This window comes from Bidens hawaiensis, unplaced genomic scaffold (genome assembly GCF_021521415.1).
Source record: "Bidens hawaiensis isolate Kalapana, Puna unplaced genomic scaffold, B.hawaiensis_p1.1 tig00003244_1, whole genome shotgun sequence".
NCBI classification, from domain to species: Eukaryota; Viridiplantae; Streptophyta; class Magnoliopsida; order Asterales; family Asteraceae; genus Bidens; species Bidens hawaiensis.
In genome coordinates this window covers 1,236,780-1,255,495 of record NW_027491178.1, presented here as the reverse complement: position 1 = coordinate 1,255,495, position 18,716 = coordinate 1,236,780, and the positions used below count along the sequence as shown (strand labels likewise).

Here is an 18,716-nt window from a genome sequence, read left to right as displayed (position 1 = left end):
TTGACCGTCACGCATGATGCTAAGGCGGGTGCATCCCAAATCAAGTATGCGCGTGCGGAAGGGGAACTAACCTACCCGCATGGCGGGAACGTTGAGAGCTAGTTTGTCTGAAGCTCCAAGATGGAATTGACTTCAACATGACTGATCACTATGTTGAAATACCAAGACCACCTGGAGAATCTACAAATGAAACTCAAATGTCCCAAACTGCGAGAAGGTTACGTACCTACCCGCAGCAAAGAAATGTCCTATACGCAGAAAGCTATGCGCACAAAGTTATACGCGCAGAACACTTAGTCTATTCTCCAGATGTAAGGAGACTACTCCCGCCCAAAAGGAAACAGTGGCGTGTTTCAGAGATTTTTCCACTTTTTACTATACACTGACAAAAGCACCTGAAAAAGCATACTGTAGCATGAAAAGTCAACTGTCAGCCACCCTACCCTCACCAACCACAGACCTGCATGTCCTGTCCAAATCGAATCAGAATCTCTTACCCACTCCTCCACTTTTAAATAAATAATAATAATTTCCATACTTTATCATCATTACACCTAGATATGAAAAGATCACAATCCCCTAAAGCAAGGGATTGTGTTCCCTTGAGTTTGCCTATAAAAATGTGACCTAAATTATCACCCAAACACACTTCAAACTTCTCTCTTAAGAACTGCAAACTTGCACTAATCATCTCCCAAACATCCATTGTTTTCATTTCCGATCCTGTTACTAGGTAAGCCGAGATTTTGACCTTAAGATCTACTTTCCAGCCCTTATATTCTCCTGTTTTCTTGATCTTAATATATATACTCCTTATTATTTAATCGTATTCTAGACCTTCAAATCCGAGGCGAACACCAAGAAAACCCGAATCTCGATTAATCCCTTAACAAGAACCACAGGTGAGTCTCACAGCCCCTATTTTTCACTGTTTTCACTATTTTAAACTGTTTTCGGGGCGAGGGACACGTACTTAAATTATGTTTTATCATGATACTCTTACAAGCAATGCAAGCATTTCTGTGTTTAAATAATGTTTTATTATGGTATATTTACGAGCAACGCAAACGGTTATCTATGGTTTTCGATAAGAGTGCGATACCAGTAAGTGATCACTTTACCAATGGAACTCTAAGGGTAGGGACTGCTGGTTTGATCCGCCCACTCGTAGGGGTCGCACCTCTTACACAGACGAGTGCCTAGCATGTTCACGGGGCAGTACTATGGGATTGAGCCCGCTCGTAGAGGTCGCTCCTCTTACGCAGACGAGCGCCTTGTTTTCCGGCACGTCCGCGCGTAACCCGCGGGACGGTATTATTCGCTCGTAGTGGCTGCGCCACTTACACAGACGAGCACGGTTTATCAGAAGTGTCCGCGCGTAACCCGCGGGACGATATTACTTATTTCGCTCGTAGTGGCAGCGCCACTTACACAGACGAGCACAGTTCCCAGAAATGTTCGCGCGTAACCCGTGGAACGATTTTATCAGAATATGTTATCAGAACTATGTCTTACTAAGTATGTGTTTCAATGATGCTATCAGAATTATGCTACAGAATGATTTTTATTATGACTATGATGCAATACGATTTATCAAGTTACTAAAACTTGTGAACTCACTCAGTTTATACTGATTCAAATGTTTTACGTGTCTTTCAGGAGATAACTAGGTAGCGCATGGAGTCACACTTAGAGTACCTCACGCTGAACATCTAAAACTAGCTTTTTGGAAGATTTTAGTTCTATCCCTTCGATGCGCGTGGTTGTTCCCGCCGCGCAAGGGGATATGGCGTGGAAATCTTCAACAATTTTTATACTAGGATGTTTTTATGTAATCTTTAAACAATGTAATGTATTTGTATTAAACATTTCATGCGCAATGAAAATCTATCTTTGAATGTTTTGCAATGGCCCGTGCTTAATTATCAATCCCCACTCGCGCGCGCCCGGCTGTTTCCGCCGTTCAGGGCCGGGTGTGACAAAGTGATACGTTGTAAACGAACCCAATACAGCTCGTCTGGTTTAACTTGGCCGAGCTTGGGGTTCAAAACTGGCTTGGATCCAGCTCTTTATCTAAAAGCTTGAGCCTGCTTGTTGAGTAATTTTTAAAACTCGAGTTCAGTTTCAATTCGACTCTTTTATCATTTATTAAATTGCTTTATTTATGTAGTGAAAAGATCCAATACACTAATCCTTAACGTACATTAACGTCCGTGAATCCTGTTTTTCACGAATCGATTCATGAAATCACATCCCAATATCTCGGAATCGTCAATACATATCCAGTTAATCAATGGTTAACCGAAAAAAAACAGTTTTGGATCGTTAATCGATCAATTTTTTTTACCTTTTTTCACGAAGACTGTTTTTGAGCGTTTTAGGTTTTTGGCCGAGTGTTTAAGTTTTTGTGAGCGTTTTAGGTTTTTGCCTTTGTTTTTTGCCTTTAAGCGTTGCACGTACCTCTCGTACGTTAAGGCATTAGCGTACAATATCTCTACCCTATTTATGTATATGTAGTTAATTTTCACGTGGTTTCAGTTTAGTTATATGGACTTGGACATATGGGTCAAGTTATTCTACAAAGGGTAATAAAATGAGAAGTGTGAGAAGCCATAAATAATTGACATGTGTCAAGTGAGGACCAAAGGAAAAAGGGTATAAAGGTAATTGTACACATTTTCTCTCACCACATGCAAGACATATGTTAATACCCCCCATCATTTTAGAACGTTTATAACTTTTTAGTATGATATATGTTTTTTTTAAAAAAGTTCATCATAATAACAAACGTTTTTTTTTATCTTTAATATGAGTATGAGTTTTGTTATATAAAATTTAAAACAAAAATCACGTCATTGTGTCTTTTCGCACACCATTGTGTCTTTTTCGCTTATCATTGTGTTTTTTTCGTCATTGTGTCTTTTCGCACACCATTGTGTCTTTTCACTTATAATTGTGTCTTTTTTCATAATTGTGTCTTTTCGCTTATCATTGTGTCTTTTTCGTCATTATGTCTTTTCACACACCATTGTGTTTTTTCGCTTATCATTGTGTATTTTTTCGTCATTGTGTCTTTTCGCACACCATTGTGTCTTTTCGCTTATAATAGTGTCTTTTTTCGTCATTGTGTCTTTTCACACACCATTGTGTCTTTTCGCTTATCATTGTGTCTTTTTTCGTCATTGTGTCTTTTCGCTTATCATCACGCTTATCATCATGTCTTTTTTCGTCATTGTGTCTTTTTTATTTATTGTGTCTTTTCGCACACCATTGTGCCTTTTCGCTTATCATTGTGTCTTTTTTTGTCACTGTGTCTTTTCGCACACCATTGTGTCTTTTTTCCCATTAATACATGTTACACAATAACTTAAAACGTAAAACACAATGGTGAATGACCTAAAACGTAAGACACAATGGCGAATACGTATAACACAATTCCCTAAAACGTAACACACAATGTTGAATATATATAACACAATGACTTGAAATGTAAAACACAATGGAAACAACATATTACACAATGACACAATGAACAACAAAAAAACACAATTAAAAAACCCATTAAATTTTTTTTATAACAATATGATACTCATATTAAAGATAAAAAAACGTTTATTATTATGGTGAATTTTTTTTAAAAAAATAATGTCGTATGAAAAAGTTATGGACATTTTAAAATGATGGGGGAATTGACATGTGCCTTGCATGTAAAGAGAGAAAATCAACAAATGTGATATATTACCTTAATGCCCTTTTCATCAACTTTTATTTATTAAATTAATCTGAACCATTTAAATATAAGATCAATAGACTGGACCATTCTCATATTTGTTGACCCCTGTAATAATGTATCTTCCTCCTATATAATTTGATACATCTTCATCTTAATTGCGACTCGCCTGTCCTTTTTGTTGCCAGTTGTATTGGAGATTACGCTGTGTATGTTAGGGTTTCAATTTAGCTTCAATCAAACGAAATCTATTGATGCATCTGAACCCATTGAATGGGTATGAACTATTCAAGTTTACAGAAATTAGTTCTCTTTGTATTACTAAAACTTAAAATAAATTCATTGCTTTTCATCATCATATACTCCTCTGAATCAAGCACTTGAAGACCAAGATTTTGATGAATTGGCAGATCCAAGGCTGGGAAAGAACTACGTAGAATTCATGCTTCAATACTTGTTTCTAACTCATTTTTGTTGTATAAACTGCATTTACTTTGTATTTATATTAAAAAAATTGTTGTTACTAATGAGTTTTTGTTCCTTGTTTATAATATTAGTTCAATTTTAGTCTTTACAAAATTTTTGGAAAAACTTTTTAACCACTCAAGTGATTTAGTATAACCACTGTAGTAACGAACCATTTATTGGAGTTTAATTTTACTCCTATCAATTTTGTTAGGTAATATGATCTTTATGAATCGCTTATTATTATTACTCAGTAAAATTATCACAAATGTGAAATGCAATTTTATGATGTAGATTTGGTACACAAGTATATAAGTGCAAGATTTGGTGAAGGTAACATGTTGAATGATGAAGAGTCAAAGTTACTTACAGGTAATTAAAATTTAAAATTAACCACATCAGGATTTAATTACCATCATTATATAAGTATAATTTTTTTCAAGAATAATGTATGTTTTGTATATTCTGTATTCATACAACTAAATAAATAATATTTGCAGAGCTTTTGAATGAGAAGTGTCTTAACAATCTTTGTTTATGGTGTTCAAGATTGGATTAATGATCAACTTGCGATAGATGAACGGAAAAACATGTATGTTCCGTGTGAAGCCATAACAGTCCCAAAGGTACATCTTCAAAATCATCTTTATGGTTGGTTGACCGTTGACTTTTTGGATTTTACTTATGCTTATGTGGTAAGAAAACATATTGACCTAGGTTTGACTAATGTCATTGCAGGCTGGTCATTTTGTGTTTCTAGACAATGCAAACAGATTTCAGTCGGTTATGTTATAACTTATACGCTTGTAGCAGATTTCTTTCATCAGATCCTAATAGTTATCCTTTATCGAAAGTTGTTATTTCAATTTAGTATCATTTGTTTAGATTATGTACATAAATTGATCCGAGTAAATTAGTTAAAAGTTGTCACAATTTGTATTTTAAATGATGTCTTGGTTAAGTGGATCTCAATCTTTAATTAAGTAGATAATAATATAAGCTTATACTATTGTATAAACTTTTGGAATAACATGTATGCTTTGCCAACCAAACATGCACTTTATGAGTTAATGATGTATACATCTTTTATTGTTGTCTTTTTTTCTATAAGTTTTTCCTAAGTGTATTGAATAGATTTCAATTATACAGATTTCAATTATACATCAGATCTTAATGATGAGTTTCCACTCGCAAAGGTCCTTATACATTCTTTTTAGAGTGAAAGGATAATATTATGCATATGGTATATGCTGCAAATTAATGTAGATTCACCATATAGGTTTCATTGGTTTGTCATTTATATACCAAACATTAATTGACTTTTGAACCTTGAGTATTATGGTTGCTGTTCGGTATTGATATCGCGTGGTATGGAACATGGTTAAAAGACTACGGTCATGGTGCATTTAAGTTTGTTAGGCCTAATTAACAATCATGGTTTGGATAAATGAGATGGGTTATGGGTTATGAAAGTAGTAAACTGATATGGGCATGGGACATGGGTTGTGGCTATGAAAGTAGTAAACTGATATGGGCTTGGTCGTTTGGATTCGGGGCAAGAAACATAATTAAGTTTTTGTTTTGATCAAGACTTGTATGGAAGTTATTTTATATTTTGAATTTGGTATTTTACTTTGTAAGTTGACTTTTATATATGATACATTATTATAAACTTTTCTTAGACAATCACTATCAAGAGTTGGGTTGTTTTATAAATTTTTTTTTTACAAAATGACAATTATAAAAAACCAGTTTTTTACATAATCATTCAAGTTGCATGTAAGTTTGATTTTTCAAGTTTCATAGATTGTATTTATTAATATGTTTTAAGAAATTATTTTTTTAACCCGTATGTTACACGGGTATATAGACTAGTATACTTTTAAAGTCAATCCACTAGCATGTATATTAAAGAGTTGTATACTTATGGTCTATCTATACACGTGTATATATTTATCATATGGCATAAATATATAGCAGTTCAAATATATCCGCACATCAGTGATGTAATTTGTATTTGTAATTTGTATTTTTTATTGACGTTAAAATATTAAATAAATACACAAGTGCAATAACTATATTCTTGCAACCGTTCAAACATTATTTTCACGGTAGGTAAAAAAAATAAAAAGTGAGCCAAGTGCATTGATCAAACAAGGCCTAATTTGACCAATAGCTTAATCAATTTGACGAGCCCAATATCAAATAAAGTTACCAACTTACCATAATACCATTTGTTCTGAAAATAATGGTATTTTTATTTAAAGACGGAAGTCTACTAACATGCATCATTCGAAAAATAAAAGTATTAATTTATTTTAGAGATAATTAAACAAGTTGTTAATGTGGTTTGGATTATGTGATTTTAAACGCACAATACGTTGTAAAACTTGCACCTTTTGAAACTTATACGCCAAATAAGGTGTACAAAACAGATTTTTTTTGTCAAACCGAACCAGTTTGGTCAAACCATAATCAAAACCGGTTTGACTCAAACCAGTTTAGGAGCATGAAAGGTTGAACTGGTCCAAATCGTTTCGGTTTAAAATCGGTTTAAACTGGTTTCTTCTTAAATCGGTCCGGTTTTAAAACCGATTTGGTAGTTAAAAAGGGGAACCGGTGATAGAACCGACGGGCTAGGTCGGTTTGGGACCAGGTATTGTGTTGAAACCGTTTTTTCTTACATCTCTAACTCCAAAAGTGTGATCTGAGTTAATTAGAAAAATATTAGATACATTTCTAAATAATAATAATAATAATAATAATAATAATAATAGTTTTGAGTTTGAATTAAGAATACCATTTTTGACTTGATCCATTCTATTTAGTCTAAGAGCATTTCATTTAATGCATATTTGGTTGGACCATTAAACACAGTTACACCATACACCATTTTCTTATTTCATTCATTATCACCACCACTAATAACAACTTGTTTAGGTTCCATCTCAGATATTTCCATTTCCTTCACCATCCAAAGCACATTCACTATAAATACCAAAACAATCTTCATATTCACTTCAAAAACCTTCAATTCCCATCATACTTTCAATTTAATTTGGAAGTTACAAGTTATTAGTTCTAAATGAAGATATTCATGGGCAACTATGGTGGGATTAAAGGAGGATGTATGCATATATTTGTTGTCAAGATTCTTATGAAGTTAATGAAACATTGCATGTTACATAGATCGCGATACGTTGAGTTTGAAAATATGTGGGGGAAGAAAGTGGTGCCTAAAGATGTTAAGGAAGGGCAGTTTGCGGTTGTGGCTGTTAAGTGTGAGGAGCCAAAGAGGTTTGTTGTTGAGTTGAGATGCTTAACTAACCCTGGGTTCTTGAGGTTGTTACAGAAGGCGGGCGAAGAGTATGGGTTTAAACACGATGGCGCCATTGCAATCCCGTGTGAACCTCATGAGTTGCAGATGATTTTGCTAGAAATGAAAGGGAAGTAACTTGATGTTATGTTAAGTTATACATATATTTTGTTGATTCTTTTAAAGGAATATTGTATATTGATCTAGTTGTTCTTTCTATTTGTTAGATAAAAATATATAAAACATTTATACCGAAACAAAATAAACACACCATACTGAATCTATAAAACATTTTATATTAAAAGTTAACAAAGAAAACAAAAATTACAACTATACTTGCAATAAAAACAAAGCATAACACAACATATTGATACACATCTTACAAAACTCATTCCCAAATACAGAAAATCAACAACTTGACACTAACTTTTGACCTTGTGAGGGACCCGCGAGAGCCGTTTTCGGCTCCATGGCACCCACTGGGGCCATACTCCTGTGTGGTGCAGGACCGGTTGCTTGTGACAGACCCCCAACGAGTTGGTTAACCATTTCTAACACCTCACTCATCTTCGGCCTTGATTTAGTGTTTCTAGACAAACACCTATTGGCTATAATTGACAACTTTTGTGCTGACTTCAATGAATATTTACCCTCGAGCCTCGAGTCAATTATTAACCGAAATTTCTTGGAGTCGAGGTACGGTTTCACCCATTCTAGAAGCTTCTGCTCGTTTTTGGGTCGGTTTTTATCCAGTGGGCTCCGGCCAGTGATAAGCTCATATAGAAACACACCATAGCTCCATACGTCACTCTTGGCATTTAGATGGCCCGTTTGGATATATTCTGGAGCAGCGTATCCCATGGTTCCTACAACCTGATAATATAGTATCATAGAAATATATAAATCTCAATTCGAGTTATAATTTAGGTCAAACGGGTCAAAGATTATCCCGTCATCCAAAATGTATTTAACATGCATAAAACCTCATATATCGTTTTCTTTCAAATTTCAGATTCTAAATGTCGTAATATATTAAATTTGCAAAAAATGAAAGGAAAATACAAAAATTGTTCGTGGGTCTGCTCGACTTGCCAACCCATGATGCCACATGTACTAAAATCAAATCCACGTACCGCAGTAGAGACATGCGTGAGTCCTTCTTGAGGGCCTAACCGAGCCATTCCGAAATCCGAAAGCTTACCATTCCATTGCTCGTCTAGCAGAATGTTGGAAGATTTAAAATCCCTAAAAATAATCTACAAAACAGCCAAAATCATTATTAGCCTTGAAAATCATGTCCGTTTGTAAACTAGGAGTTCGTTTCAGAACTAATGTTGAGAACCAGTAAAATCGCATAATGCATTCGTACCTATTGCTTACAGTTATCTATTACGAACTATGTACAAATGCATTATGCGGTAATCAACATATTACTGGTTCTGAAACTAAAGTGACCCGCTGGCATTAAAAATACCTGAAAATCCATCTCTTCATGCAGATATGTCAATCCACGAGCCGCGTCTTGAGCCACTTTGAGTCTCATATTCCATGAGAGTGGTGTACCGGATCTTGAACTTAAATGGTCCTCCACACTTCTATTAGGCATATATTCATACACTAAAAGCCGTTGTATTCCTCTTTCATCATCTTCCGCACAATAACCAATTAGTTTTACAAGATTCGGATGCTCAACTACTCCAAGAACGTTCACTTCAGTTATCCACTCTTTGTGCCCCTATTGCAAAACAAAACTTATAAGACAAAGGGTACTTTTCACATATACGACTAAAATCGAACACATTCGGTTGATCAATAACATTTCTTTATATTTCCATGAAACTATAGAGAATTAACAAAACTAATTAGAAGAATTAACAAAATTCATCTAAAAAGGGTAATTTAGGTATTTCATGTATATGACTATTAATCGGACATTTTCCGTTGACTAATAACATCTCTTTATAGTTCGATGTAACTATAAAAAATTCACAAAATTAACCAAGAACCAACAAAATTTATCGACAAAGGGCATTTTAGGTATCTCAAATACATGACAAATAATCAAACAATTTCCGTTATTTAGTAACACTTCTGCGTAACCATAAAGAATTAACAAAACTAATTAAGAAATAACAAAATTTATTGACAAAGGGTACTTTAGGTATTTCACATATATGACTAACCATCAAAAGTCAATCATGATGAAACAAAGCTTACCTGTAATCCTGTTCTGCTTAACTGTTTAACCGCCACTTCTAACCCTTTAGTAGGATCTTTAGGGTTCTTAACAACACCTATATAAACGCATCCGAACCCACCCTCACCAATCTTGGCAGCCCGGCTAAAGTTCTTGGTAGCCGTCTTGAGTTCAGAAAATGTGAACACCGTAAGATTACTCGGTTTTTGTGAAAAACTAGGGAAGTTCATGCTACCGATTGACTCGATGCTACGATCAGAAACATTTTGAGAGTTTAGCTCTGATCCGGACTGTTGAATATCGCGATCGGTAAATATAGAACTGGATGATTGGATGGAAACTGATTTTGATGAGGTTTTCGGGGATTCACCCTTTTGGTCACTGAATGAGAACCCGAAACACTTCATGGCTTCTTGATTTAATCTTCTAAACTGTCAAAACTAGAATTAAAATTAAAATAAGTATAATTCAGAAGTAATATTCAAACTGAAAGCAAGAATCTTGAAACTAACATATGCATTATAAACCCTAAATTGTAAACAGCATCACTTTACCAAAAATCAAACACAACTTTCCATGGCAAAAAACTCAAAATTTGCGATAAAGTTAAAGAATCCAGATTGAATTAATTAAAAATCCATAAACTAAAGTAAAAAAACTCCAAAACTAAAGAAAAAGGAGTCACCTTTAATCAGTTCAAGATCAATTTGTTTGCAAAAACATCAGATGTACTTAAATTCCCTCTAATAGAAGAAAAATATGCACCTAATCTTGAAAAATAGTTTTTTTTTTCAAATGAATAGGTAACCAAACATGGTCAATTACTAACAACTTATCTTGAATAAAAACAGTTGATTGTGATTGAGATTGAACTTAAAGCAAATTTCTTGAAACCAACATTCTAAACTCTAAATTGTGAACATCACATAACCATCAAACAATTTTCCATGACAAAAACTCATAATTTGAATTAAAGTTTAACACACAGATTGAATTATCACAAATTCATCAAACCAGAGTGAAAAAAACAAACCAAGAATTTAAAAAAGAAAAAAAAAAGAAAAAAAGAGACACCTTTAATTGGTTTAATATTAGCAGCCCCTAAGATGCACATAATCATAAAAATAGGTTTTTTTTATTACTCAAATGAACAGGTAACCAAACATGGTCAATTACTAACAACTTGATAGTGATCAAGATTGAACTTAAAGCAAAAATCTTGAAACCAACATTCTAAACACTAAATTAGTAAATTATGCACAAAACAACAAAAAAAACTCAAAATTTGCAATAAAATTAAAGAACCCAGATTGAATTATCAATAACCCATCAAACCCAACAGAAAAAAATAATAAATTGAAGAAGAAGGAGTCACCTTTAATATAATCAATTCAAGATCAATCTATTAGCAGAAGATCATCCAATCTCCATCAAATAGAAGAAAACAGTGCATACAATCATGAGAGAGAGATGAAGTACTTTGACAAACACACTGAAGAAGAAAAAAGAGAATTTTTTTATTATAATTGTTTTGACACAAGATTGAAGACGATATGAAAAGATCTGGTTTTTAATAAAAGTGTGAAATGGTTGAAGTTAGAATTTAAAAATAGAATTTGTGAGTATAAACGGTGGCGTATGATGTGGGTGATCGTAGAGTCAACAGAGGATTAGACGGGACAAATAATAAGATAATGCGTGGAGTACGGAGTTTTTATGGAGGACGTTTTATTTCATGTGAAGTCACGTTATTATCGAGGCATTTTGACTAAAAGGTGTATACTGTAGTGTATGAAGACTCTTCTGATCATTAACTCATTATTATTTTTTAAATTACTTTATAAAAATAAAACAGTTAAAGGCCACCCACCAATCACCTACCACATTCTAATTTCCTTTCGGCACTTTGTGGGAAGCACCTGGGGACAGTGTTTCCAGGCGCTTTGGGTATGGGAAGCGTCCCACTACGTATGGTCTAAGAACATGTGTAGTGGATGGAGCTCCCCTACGTTTTGTGTCATATGACGTCACGTCACCATAGAAGCATTTTACAACAAAGTGACGTTCTTTATCCAGAAAATAATAATAAATAAAGAAATCACCAATCACCTTCCACATCTTCCCTCTCTTCCAACGCTTTGTAGAAAGTGCACCCTCCGCCCCCCTCCCAAAAAAAAAGCGGCCAGGGTGATGATGTTCCTGGGCTTTTTGGGAAACGCCTCACTACACCCGGTTTAAAAATAATAAATATGAAATGAAATGAGCTATAAATGATGTAACACATACGAAGTGTGTTGGACGGTTGGGTTTCTTGGAGTCTTCCTTGGTGTGGACTGTGGACTTTGTCATTTCCTAGTGGTCCTTTCTTCTTTCAAGCAATGACTCGTTCATTGTTGTTGCCTGGTACTTGTCAATAATTTCCAACGTGCGTCTCTCATGTACACGGTCAGTATATGTGATCCATTACTCATCAAGTGATTGAGCAGTGATGACTACGAGAATTCATTATCCTGGTTGATTCGGAAAAAATATACAGTACCTTTTAAGTCTTAACGAACTAAATAATGTAAGTTAATATTTTTAAGAGATGAATAAACTTGTAACAATAAACATAACAATTAGCAAAATCATGGTATTTGAATGAATTTATGACATACCAAATAGCAATTAACATAGTAATAAACATAGGATTTCGAGTATTATAATAATATATATACATAATATTCGGAATTTTTAAAACTCCCGTGTCCTGGTCGGACGTCTACATTCAACCTTAGAGGTTCCCCTACGATTGAGACACTTGGTATACAGAATACATATGACTATCATGTAAATAATCGGTTTTAATCTTACATGATTAAAAGTTATCTTTTGAGATGTCCACGTATTATCAACTCGTGCTAAATATATTTACTTAAAATATAAAAATTTAGCTACGCTTCTTAGATTTTTTAAGTTTACAACAACTTCAACATACTACTTATTATTTTTAAGATTATATAGTGTGTTAATGTATTTGGTTTGGATGTGGGTAAAAGGGTTCGGGTAATTGGGTGGTTATTATCTACTTGCATATATTGATATCCAACTTAATCCGTCAAACTTTTTAAATTGATCACATATCCAGATGTTTCAAATGTTACGGTTTTCAGGTGTTTACTTATCGAATTCAAGTTCTTTTGTCGCTACTTGTCTCGATCTCTCATTTAACCTAATCCTACTCTATGTACACTTGATTTCATTGCTCAATTATGATTATGTCGTCTAGGTCCGACAATCTCTCACCCACTTGTATATAATAAAAAATTTTTCTAGAATCATTAGTAGAATTATTGTTGTTATCACTCTATGAATATTATTAAAAATAGCCTTTCTTAAATAGTGGAAGCCACACCAATTAGTGATGAGGGTTTGAGGCAAGTTGACGCACCTAATTTTATTAAATTAATTTTACACTTAATCTACAATTAGTAATGTTTAAGTCATACTACCAACCAATGTTTATTGTATTTTAAAATAAAATAGGGTTTTCAGTATCTATAATATAGAATATTATATATTTTATATTATGCGATATCTTGTTATAACATATGCCGCCCCAAAAAAAGATATATTATTATCATAACATGTGAACACCCGACTCTAAAAAGTATACTTCAACATAGAGTATATCTAACTAATAAATATTAAATTCTTTGGTTTATCAAATAGATTAACGATTAAAAGAGTTTTCATCTTTTTATTTGATCCATTAACATTGTTGTAAAAGCTATTATGAACCAAAAGAGTCGTTCATAAGCTACTTGAGATCGATTTACTAAAGACTCAAATTAAGGCCAGGCTTTAAACGAGCTTGAGCAAATTGGTAATCGGATTGGCATGCACGTCATATTAAATAAGAGTAGCCATGAAAACGTTAAAAAGTATGGGAAATTAAATGTCCACTTGGTTCATTTGCTTGACCTCGTGGCCTTTGATGCCAAGTCCCACAATTTGAAGAAGTAAAGAACGTTGAAATAATTTTTTTTTCTAACAAATGTTTAGTGGTTGTGTTTAGTAATCATATGCTTTTTAACTTTTGTAACGACCATGGCAATGAACTAAAGACTTTGTAAAGATTCCCATTAATCATCTTTTTCTTTAACTAGTTTACTTAGTAACTTGGAAGAGTTCTTTATTCAATGCATGTATAGACTAATACATGTTTTGGATGTTGGCTTAGCTCTACAAAACATCTTTTTAAAGAAGGTTCTTTATGGATGTCTATGAAAAATTAGTATTTTGTAAGCTTCTAATTAGTTTATAGAGAAGTCTAAAGGTCATTAATGTATTTATAAAAATGTTTTTAATTGTTAATAATCTTAAGCTCAATTTAAACACAATACTTATATTTAATCCGTGTGTATACCCAACATAGTGTAGGCTCTTTGTTAACTTGAGAATTTAAAATTCCACCAGTATAATATATATGCTCATAGAGTAGTCATAGATGATACGAATGATCCACGGCCAATTCGTTCATCGAATGCAAGGCTTAATGGTTTATGTGCACTTTAAATTTAACTTTGATATTAATAAAATGGCCGATCAAAGGGTTTTGATCAAATCATTTTTCTGTGTTTCTGGGCTCCTGGGTCATTATTATCCGGGAATTGTGACATGCCGGGAAGTTTCCACATACGCGATCAAAAAGAATTGTGTGAATAGCTAGCGGGCAAAACAGACAATATTGATTCCTATGAGAGGTCGGATGTTACAAATGATATCCGATTCACTATTGTGTCGTTGAGGATGGTGGGGTGAACTTCTTAGAGGTTGACGAGTCCTGGTGTGTATAATGAGCATATTGGACACCTCAGACAAATCTTACATCTTGATTACGATGGTGAGACAAATCTCATTGAGGATGATGAGTCCATAACAGGAGGTTAATTTAATTGTAACACCTTAGACAAATCTCACATTGGTTATAGATAAGAGAAATATTGGGTTCATAATGAATACCGAACTTCAAATATCACCAGCGCGTACGTATTGAGCATTATGACTGTTGATGTGAAAGTAACCAGAGATGAGATCACTGCATTGGACTTGAAAATGTGAAAGTAACCCGATCGAGATGACATCACTGCGTTGGACTTGAATGAGACCGTAGAGTGAACAAAGTTAAATCTAAAACTGATTACTTAGTTCTGTCACTTCTGTGATGTAATAAGTCACTTAATTATGTGTTTTACGTTTATAGACTTTGGTTTATTTATGGAATTATGTTTGGACTCTTTAACTTATATAAGAGTGGCACGTCAACCTTTTCGTGCTTGAATTATAGTTATGCAAATTTAGGCTGCATATGTCAATGGGAAAATACATGATTGTACATCTAAAACAATCTACAAGAATGTTGGAGGATTTGAAATCTCTGAAAACAATCTACAAGAAACCAAAGTTGATGGTCTTGTAAGCATGAAACTATTTTTTTTTTTTTAACTGGGAGTGACTGGCAGTTAAACATACCTGAAAGTCCAATTCTTCGTGCAGATACGTCAACCCACGAGCAGCATCTTGAGCCACTTTGAGTCTTCTGTTCCACGAGAGAGGTCTTTCGGATTGTTAAGATAAATGATCTCTCACACTTCTATTGGGCATATATTCATATACTAAAAGCAACTGTAATCCTTTTTTATTGTAGTCAGTGCAGTGACCAACTAATTTGACAAGGTTTGGATGCTTAACCACCCCAAGAATACTAATTTCGGTTAACCATTCTTTGTGCCCCTGTTGCACATAACCATGATCATCAGCATACTTGATACTTCCATACAATGTAACAAACATGTACACAAACTTGCCTGCGATACACCATCCGCATACTTCACCGCCACCTGAACTTCATTAAAAGGGTATTCTGAACTTTTAATCACACCCTTATACACGCTCCCAAATCCACCCTCGCCGAGCTTAGAAGCCGCACAAAAGTTTTTCGTCGCTGCCTTTAGCTCAGCGACTGTGAAAACTTAACCCTCAGGTTGCTTGGTTTCTCAACCACATTTGGGAAGTCTGTTGTCACTGAATGAAAGTTGGATACAGACATATTAAAATCCGAACGAGCAGTGTAAAAGGATTCAGTGAGAGTTGAGTTTGTTTGAGTTATCGTTTCATATTCGATCTCTTCGTTTTCTTCTAGTGAGAATGAGAAACATCTGCAGTGAAACACCATTGTTTCTTCAAACAATTGATTTGATAAAATGTTAGAATTCAACACAAGTGCAAAATTAACAATGAAAAATGTTAGAATTCAACGAACCACCTCGGAAGTAACTACTCGCTCTCCTAAAAATGTTTCATGTCAAGGCAAAGCTAAATAACGATTGAGAAACCATGGCTTGAAGATCCGATATTTTAAGGCTCGGTTATAGTTATATGTGTATTTAAAACCGTACAAACATTAAAACAAAGCTTTATACTTTTATGTTTATAAACAACAAGTAATTATCTGTTTGTTGGCCGATAAAAAAAAATTAACATGTCATATGTTGGAAAAGTGACGTAGTGAAGAATAAGAATATTTATACAAATGTTCATATAACATATGATCCGCTAGTATGACAAAAATCCAAAATGATGTATTTCGGTTGGACGTGGCTAATGGCTTTGTGGATCATATTACAATTGAAGAACTAATAATAATAATAAAAAATATATATATAAGAAAACGGAGTCACCTTTAATCAGCTCAATATCAAATTTTCTTCAAAAGAGATGAGGTCTTTTGATTAACACAGTGATAAAAGATAATGAATATATTTTTATTATTATTGTTTTCTTTTACACACAATTGAGGAGGTATGAAAAGTCTGGTTTAATAAGTATGAAATGGGCTTAAAATTTGAAATTAGAAATAGAAATTTTGAATGGCGTATGATGTACGTAGCTGACAATGTGATAACATCAAGTCAATAAGGGGACAAATAATAATTAGAGTGGATGGAGTGGGAGCGGAGGGGGTCGGTGCTGCCCTGGTATCCGCGGTGTTCGGAAACACCACCCTACCTCCCACGGTACCGAATATTTTCAAGCCGCAGAGGCGTGGCCTTGACGAGCTCCATCCCGATCACAACGGTAATATTAAAAAAAAGAAACTTCCCCTCTGTAAAATTAACCGTATTCAACCAATTTTTACACAAACATTTATTCTTTCATTTCAAACACTCTTAAATTTCTTTTATTCAAATCACATATATAAAATGCGCGCCCCTAAGAGCACGGCCGGAATTGTGGAGCTTTGATGACGAGGTCCCTTTGGCAAGGGCTTGGATGCACGTGACGGACAACAACCGTATCCAAAACCAATTTTGGTCTGCAGGACAAGAGGCATATGTTCAATTTAGAGGTACCGGCCATCGTACCACACACACGTTGTCGTGATGTTACACGGATCCACTGATTTTTAGGGGTGAGCAAGATAAGGGTAGGACCCTTAAAACCCGGTTACCCGACTCTTAAAACCCTTAACTAGACCCGAATAAATATTATGGGTCGGGTAAAGGGTATTTAAATTACACCTTAAAGGGTAAAAGGGTTTCAAGGGTCCGACCCTTTTTCAAGCCCTTGACTCGTTTACTCGATAGATTTACATCAGATTCACGATATTTATAAGAGGTTTGTATTTCATATATGATTCATAAAAAATTTCCCAACTACTAAGAAAAATAAAAATAAAGGACCATACTAATGAATTGAAACATATATAAAGAAATCACTGAATTGTTCTCTACAAGTAATTTGTGAATGTAAATATTGTTTGCATCAATTTAAATAGTTTATAAACTTTCGAAGTTAGACTTTACAATGTTATTAAATGAAAGTATAATTGTTCTAGGATTCATAAATTAAAGTCATTTAAGAGATATGCAACTAGTAATGCAGAGAATGAGATGTGATTACCGTCTTAAAGGGTAAAGAGTTGGACCCTTGAAACTCCTTTTATACCCGACCCTTTTATTGGTTAGAGGGTAGGGTCTCGGGTCCACATTTCTTCCTAAAAGGGTAAAGGGTCCGGGTAGGGTATTAGGTAAAAGGGTCGGGTCTTACTCTTTGAACAGTCTTGCTGATTTTACGTAGACATAGTTGTCGTGATACCCAAAGCACAAACGTTTTCACAAACAAATGGTGACTACTGAAATCATGTCTCGAGCAAATGGTGACTACTGAAATTATGTCTCCGATTCCAGTTCAACATGTCTTCGACACTGGCGATTCCAAAGTGGATGATTAATTTAGTTTTTTTTTTTTTTTTTTGCTTGCTTAATTTAGTATTGTAATGTTATGCTTTATTGTTTTTTAGATGTAATCTTTTAACGAATTTTTAAGTTTCCAAAATGAATGTTATTTTAAATATTATTTATTTAATATAATACTTTTTTAATTAGAAACTAATTTAGTTATTTAATTAAAGGAAAGTAAAAAAATAGCTGAAAGACGGATTGAGATGCATTGCGACTTTGCGAGGGTTGAAAGATGGACTGATCATGGTTTAGGGATGAAATGATATGTCGCTGATATAAATGAAAAAATGTGACTCATAAATGATGCAACAATGCAACACAGACGAGTAGTACTTGTTAATAATTTCCCACACGCGTCTCTCATACGCATACCCGGTCGTTATACGTAATTCATTACTCATCGAGTGATCAAGATTCTTGGTATACTAAATACTTGTATCATGTATATAATCATTTTTAATCTTATGTAATTAAAACTGATACCTCAGAAGTCTCATGAATAGTGCTTACTTTCTATCTAATGAATATTTATAGAGGTAAGTCTTTTGATTATTTGATAAGTTCACTAGAATCCTAACGGATTAAGATAATATTATGTCCATATAGAACTAATAACTTGAAAGGTACTTCTCTGTAATCATGTATATACCATTATACCTCTTTATAATACCTCAATTACTGCACAAGTGACTATATGCATTGTTCAGACCATGAATGAAATAC

At 34.0% G+C, this 18,716-nt stretch overlaps 2 protein-coding genes across 5 annotated transcripts; one reads left to right on the top strand and one right to left on the bottom strand.

Moving 5' to 3' along the window:
- The first annotated feature begins 7,280 nt into the window (after positions 1 to 7,280).
- LOC143622891 (protein SMALL AUXIN UP-REGULATED RNA 16-like) lies at positions 7,281 to 7,649 on the top strand. Its single transcript, XM_077093910.1, has one exon. The coding sequence runs from the start codon at positions 7,281 to 7,283 to the stop codon at positions 7,647 to 7,649; it is 369 nt and encodes a 122-aa protein (XP_076950025.1).
- A 222-nt stretch (positions 7,650 to 7,871) lies between these two features.
- Positions 7,872 to 11,313, bottom strand: LOC143622977 (serine/threonine-protein kinase PCRK1-like). 4 transcript variants are annotated; one of them, XM_077093982.1, is made up of 5 exons: positions 11,084 to 11,313; positions 9,729 to 10,148; positions 8,986 to 9,246; positions 8,645 to 8,767; positions 7,872 to 8,384 (listed from the first exon to the last, which is right to left on the bottom strand). In XM_077093982.1, exons 2-5 carry the CDS (start codon positions 10,113 to 10,115, stop codon positions 7,920 to 7,922), a joined length of 1,236 nt encoding a protein of 411 aa, XP_076950097.1. In that variant the 5' UTR covers positions 10,116 to 10,148; positions 11,084 to 11,313; the 3' UTR covers positions 7,872 to 7,919. The 4 variants fall into 4 exon arrangements, with proteins under 4 accessions (XP_076950097.1, XP_076950098.1, XP_076950099.1 ...); XM_077093983.1 differs by having other exon boundaries at positions 9,729 to 10,139; XM_077093984.1 differs by having other exon boundaries at positions 9,729 to 10,134.
- Between the last annotated feature and the right edge of the window lie 7,403 nt (positions 11,314 to 18,716).

Bases quoted from the DNA above. Each gene is read 5' to 3' on its own strand.
- LOC143622977 (XM_077093982.1), bottom strand. From the start codon at position 10,115: ATGAAGTGTTTCGGGTTCTCATTCAGTGACCAAAAGGGTGAATCCCCG. The intron at 8,768-8,985 runs GTATTTTTAATG...GCTGTTTTGTAG, and splicing joins ATGAAGAGATGGATTTTCAG to ATTATTTTTAGGGATTTTAA. The intron at 8,385-8,644 runs GTACGTGGATTT...CTATATTATCAG, and splicing joins TCACGCATGTCTCTACTGCG to GTTGTAGGAACCATGGGATA.
- LOC143622891 (XM_077093910.1), top strand. From the start codon at position 7,281: ATGAAGATATTCATGGGCAACTATGGTGGGATTAAAGGAGGATGTATG.